General features: G+C 50.3%; 1 protein-coding gene across 2 annotated transcripts in view; it reads left to right on the plus strand.

Annotated features, from left to right (window-relative positions):
• LOC139749345 (zwei Ig domain protein zig-8-like) overlaps window positions 1-6,000 on the plus strand; it is a 93,565-nt gene that overhangs the window by 36,010 nt on the left and 51,555 nt on the right. For both annotated transcript variants that reach the window (XM_071663065.1, XM_071663066.1), the window contains exons 3-4: window positions 2,954-3,102; window positions 4,027-4,104. In XM_071663065.1, the coding sequence (XP_071519166.1) occupies window positions 2,954-3,102; window positions 4,027-4,104 (227 nt within the window). The remainder of the gene's footprint in view (window positions 1-2,953; window positions 3,103-4,026; window positions 4,105-6,000) is intronic.

A 6,000-nucleotide genomic window follows, 5' to 3' on the forward strand; every position in this document is an offset into this window, starting at 1 on the left:
CTTCCAGTAATCAGTCTCTTTACCTCTCTCTCTCTCTCTCTCTCTCTCTCTCTCTCTCTCTCTCTCTCTCTCTCTCTCTCTCTCTCTCTCTCTCTCTCTCACACATCTTGCTGTCTTGAGACATCGCCACAAACACGGGAAGACTCTGAAGAGAGACGAACACGAGGAGTTGATTAAAACCACTTCGGCACGGCAGCCAACGCTACCTTGACCTGGTTATATTATATAGTTTCGTCCGGGTTAGTTTGTCTGTAGTGGACGAACACTCGGGACTTTTGCTTGAGCGAGTAGTGGGATGCGCCAGCAACCAAGAACTCGTCCCCATCCCATTAAGATGACCCACTACAAGAACCATGGGTCATGGAGCACCATGTCGCAACCCACCACAGTCTCTCTCTCTCTCTCTCTCTCTCTCTCTCTCTCTCTCTCTCTCTCTCTCTCTCTCTCTCTCTCTCTCTCTCTCTCGTTCATCACCACGAGACCCGAGTTATATCGAGACAAAAGACGTTGCTCCCCCCGCCCCACACACACACACACACACACACACACACACACACACACACACGACACTTGAGTGAAAAATGCACAAGTTTGCGTGGCGAGGCGAGGCGTGGCGAGGCGAGGCGAGGCCCACGACACCAATCATGTGAAGCGATGTCGGGCGATACTTTAGAATGGTTCACGGATCACCTGACGCAACACAACGCTACACTTCCGCACCTGAAACGAAGGAACCGTAATCGAACCACGAACTGGAACATTGAATGAAGAGCCGAAAGTCCTTTTGTTTTTCAATGTCTGAAACACCTTTCCTGTTGCAGCAGATGACGATGGTTTCAGTATTATCTGAGGGCTTCATAAAACGCAAATAATTATCATAGAATCATTACATATCAAACTGGCTTAACTAGAATTATACAGTCACATCAATTCATTACGTATATATACATATATTAGGATCGAACATGTCAACTCTAAGTAACAGATTCTTTCTGTTGCGACTTTCTGTGTTTTATCTTATTCGATCTTATTATTTGATAACAACTAAGAGAGATCTGCTTTATGCAGGTATGACTCACACATCCCACGCTGGTCTTCCTAACCCACCTGGCCGTCTGCCTTACGTCAAGACGGACGTGTTGAATTTCAAGTGTCCTTGCGTCCCTCACCTTCGACATGGCCGGATTCTGGTTTTTGTTTTTCTGTCTTAATCTTCCTTCGTCTAGACTCTGCCTCATCCTTACGTCTTCCCTAATGGCTTCTTTCATTCGTGTGTCATCCTGTCGTGGTCACAAGTGTTGTCAGTCTACCCACACGGTGAATGGGGAGAAAATTGACTCCAGGTCATTTGAGGTGAGGAACACAGGGCCTCTGAGGAGACACAACATGGTGAGTGAGTGAGTGAGCGGTCCCCACCAGCCAGACGGGTGCAGAACGTGCTCAGTGCTCATAAGGTCGACAGTTCAGGTCACACACAGAGCTATATTTTCATTAACATAAAAAAAAATTGTATTTCTCTCATCACGCCGGCAGGTCAGCACTACTCTAGCTGAAGTGGGAAGTGTGGCGTCCAGCTTCTCAAAACTCTTCCTAATAACTTTAATTTGCAGGTGTTACCAGACCAGACGGATCCCTGGGGGGGGGGGGGGGGGTGCTGACGGCAGCTGGTCATAGCTGGTCTGACCCACACAGGGGGCAGATGCCCTTCAGGTGTTCCCTGAAACCAGCTCTCGAGTCTGATACTAGCTGGAGGACTGACTGTACCTACACCTCCTGGTAGGCTCCTGGGCGAGGCAACACACGTGCACTGTGGTTGCAACACCGCACCCAGTATGGGGCGAGGCAACACACGTGCACTGTGGTTGCAACACCCCAGCCAGTGTGGGGCGAGGCAACACACGTGCACTCTGGTTGCAACACCCAAGCCAGTGTGGGGCGAGGCAACACACGTGCACTCTGGTTGCAACACCCCAGCCAGTGTGGGGCGAGGCAACACACGTGCACTGTGGTTGCAACACCCCAGCCAGTGTGGGGCGAGGCAACACACGTGCACTGTGGTTGCAACACCCCAGCCAGTGTGGGGCGAGGCAACACACGTGCACTGTGGTTGCAACACCCCAGCCAGTGTGGGGCAGACTCGTACCCTTCCTCGTGTCTCTCTCACGAGAAGGTTCACTCGTTTACATCAAAATGTTTATGCCAGCGCACGCGGTCGGCAACACAGGCGTGTATACGCTTATCAAGAACCACGCAAGCAGTGAGAACATGTATGGTCTTATCAAGGGTCATACATGCAGTGAGAACATGTATGGTCTTATCAAGGGTCATACATGCAGTGAGAACATGTATTGTCTTATCAAGGGTCATACATGCAGTGAGAACATGTATGGTCTTATCAAGGGTCATACATGCAGTGAGAACATGTATGGTCTTATCAAGGGTCATACATGCAGTGAGAACATGTATGGTCTTATCAAGGGTCATACATGCAGTGAGAACATGTATGGTCTTATCAAGGATCATACATGCAGTGAGAACATGTATGGTCTTATCAAGGATCATACATGCAGTGAGAACATGTATGGTCTTATCAAGGGTCATACATGCAGTGAGAACATGTATGGTCTTATCAGTGACCCTTAACAGTTGACGGGACAAAACCCTAATTAGCCAACAGACCAACACACAACTCCCCCCCCCCCCCCCCCACCTCACGATTACCTCAGGAAAATAAGACAAATAAACACATGTGTGTTAACAAGCAATTAACACGACCCCCTCCCACCTTCCCCCTCCACACTAGCAACAAGCAAACAAACAAACACAGTGCCCTCCACACGATCAACACAACTCACGTAAAAACCCCCCATCACCTCCCCTGATGAGCCTCGTTATAACGACCACCTCATAACAGTGCACTAACCACCTTCTCCCGTTCTCGTGGGCGTGTTAGGTCTGGCGCTCCACCGGCGGGGGGCGGGGCGATGGTGGGTGACCTCGCCACGCCCGTACTTCACCTCAACAACGCCCACCAACCTCACAGTCCTCTCGGGCCAGACCGCCTACCTGCCCTGCCGTGTCCACATGCTGGGAGAAAGATCAGTGAGTACCACACACACACACACAGTGTGTCTGCTTCAACCACACCACCACACCTTCTTACCTCAACGCCTGCCTTTCCTTCCTCCCTACATGAGCGCCTGCCTCAATGCCTTGCCTTAGGTCACTCTACTCTTCCCCCCACGCCACCCGTCCTGCCACATCCTGCAGGGTGTGTATTTCACCATTATAACCTCCAAGGATCTGCAGGAACCATGGGGGTATCCTATTATCATAAATTTATCCAGGTCTTGGGATTAGACGAGGCTTTGTTCACTGCTGCAGCGGGTCATGGCCTCTCCCGGCTGCCTCCCTCACATTGGTCTATACTCTCCTTCAGGTAGGTCTCTTCCCTCCTTCAGGTAGGTCTCTACCTTCCTTCAGGCAGGTCTCTACCCTCCTTCAGGCAAGTCTCTACCCTCCTTCAGGCAGGTCTCTACCCTCCTTCAGGCAGGTCTCTACCTTCCTTTAGGCAGGTCTCTACCCTCCTTCAGGAAGGTCTCTACCCTCCTTCAGGCAGGTCTCTACCCTCCTTCAGGCAGGTCTCTAACCTCCTTCAGGCAGGTCTCTACCCTCCTTCAGGTAAGTCTCTACTCTCCTTCAGGCAGGTCTCTACCCTCCTTCAGGCAGGTCTCTACCCTCCTTCAGGCAGGTCTCTAACCTCCTTCAGGCAGGTCTCTACCCTCCTTCAGGCAGGTCTCTACCCTCCTTCAGGCAAGTCTCTACCCTCCTTCAGGCAGGTCTCTACCCTCCTTCAGGCAAGTCTCTACCCTCCTTCAGGCAGGTCTCTACCCTCCTTCAGGTAAGTCTCCACTCTCCTTCAGGCAGGTCTCTACTCTCCTCCAGGTGGGTCCCCACTCTCATATCGACCCACACTCTCCCTCACTCTCCCTCAGGAGGACTCTCACCTCCCCGTCTCTCCCGCAGGTGACCTGGATGCGGGGTCGTGACCTGCACATCCTGACCGTGGGTGACCTGACCTACTCCGCTGACGAGAGATTTCAGGTGAGTTCCCCCTGTGACGTCACACTGGTGACGTCACACCCCCCCTGCAGGGTACGGTGTGCGGGTACCAACTTGTGGTAAATCAGTAAGAAAACGTAGTCAAAATAGTTATATATTACATAGCGTAAATGGCCAGATTATTTTTTGTTTGTTTGTTTGTTTGTAAGCAAACGTAATTGCGTCAAAAACTGACCCAAAAGAAATAGGTGAACTTTTTTCGTAGTGGGTGAAAAAAAAAATTCATTTAAAAGAAAAAAAAAAAAAAGGAAATCTTTGACTATTTGGAAATTATGGTTTATCCTGGCGCCACCACCATCACCACCTCCACCACCTCCACCTCCTCCTCCACCACCACCACCTCCACCACCTCCTCCACCACCACCACCACCACCTCCTCCACCTGACGTCCACCCCAACACGTAATCTTGTCTAATGCGTCAAAAAAAATTAGAAATATCGAATCTCATTATAAGCAAATCGTGTTTTTTTTCTTTTCCTGGAATGAGAATATCTATAATTGAGAGATCATTCTCAGTGTTAATCATTTTTTTTGATGAGTGAGATCATTTCTGATTTTGGGGGGGTGGGGCCATGATGTCCGGCTCTTGAGAGATATTATCTCACTCTGAGAGAGAGACATCTGCCTGAGAGACATGACCTTGCCTCGAGAGAGAGACAGCTAAATGTGAGAGAGAGAGAGATAACTTCAGTCTAAGAGAAATATGACGACCTTACATGGAGAGACATTTTACTCCAAGAGACATTCGACTGTGAGACTTTACCTCATTCTGAGATACTGAGAGACATATGATTCGGGCATCACTTCCTTTGCGAGACATTTGAATGCGAGACGTTATCTTCTTTGAGAGAAATGAGATTATGTATATCTATCCGAAATCAGCAGCCACGGGGCTATCCTGTAGCAGCCACGGGGCTATCCTGCAGCGGCCATGGGGCTATCCTGTAGCAGCCACGGGGCTATCCAGTAGCGGCCACGGGGCTATCCAGTAGCGGCCACGGGGCTATCCTGCAGCAGCCACGGGGCTATCCTGTAGCAGCCACGGGGCTATCCTGTAGCGGCCACGGGGCTATCCTGCAGCAGCCACGGGGCTATCCTGTAGCGTTACGAGGGTAACCAGCGGAGGGAGACAGGTCAGTGGGGGGTGTGTGAACACAGGGAACCTGAGGGAACACAGGTTTTCCACTCCCTCCAAACTTCATAAATATTTTCCCTTCTCTCTCTCTCTCTCTCTCTCTCTCTCTCTCTCTCTCTCTCTCTCTCTCTCTCTCTCTCTCATATTCATAATCCTTTCTATATTTCAATTAAGGCCTGGCCTTGATGTGGTCTTCTTTTGTCCGTGAGCCGAGCCTCAAACGTAAAAAAAAAGAAAAAAAAGTAAAACAAAAAAGGTGGATCGTCTGAGACACCTGGAGGTGTGGACACGGCAGCTGGGGGAGCCATGGGAGGTGAGGTGTGGCAGCGAGCGGGTGGGTGGGTTTGTGACGGAGGGGTAGGTGCTGCGCGCGTTGCACGGGGTTGGTCACTGTGATGCCTCTGAGGTCACAGATGGGGGTATGCTTCATGGCACAGTTGCTCCCAAGATGCTGTGTGGGTTCGAGTCTCGGATCCTAAGTGGAACAGAACGAAGGAGGATGGATATATTGGAAAGGGAATGTTTTGAGGACATGACGTGGTATGTGGAGGGTTGATTGAATAAGAAATGATAAAGTAAGAGTCGTGTGGTAGTGAGCTGGGCATGTATGAAAGAGATGAGCAGGGCTTGCTGATATAGTTTGGATTTAGGAAGAGGATGAGTGAAGAGAGACTAACTCAGAGGATATACACATCAGAAGTGGAGGGAACATGGAGGAGGGAAAGACCCATCACGACTCAAA

The sequence above is a fragment of the Panulirus ornatus genome, chromosome 7 (assembly GCF_036320965.1).
Source record: "Panulirus ornatus isolate Po-2019 chromosome 7, ASM3632096v1, whole genome shotgun sequence".
Classification (NCBI taxonomy): domain Eukaryota; kingdom Metazoa; phylum Arthropoda; class Malacostraca; order Decapoda; family Palinuridae; genus Panulirus; species Panulirus ornatus.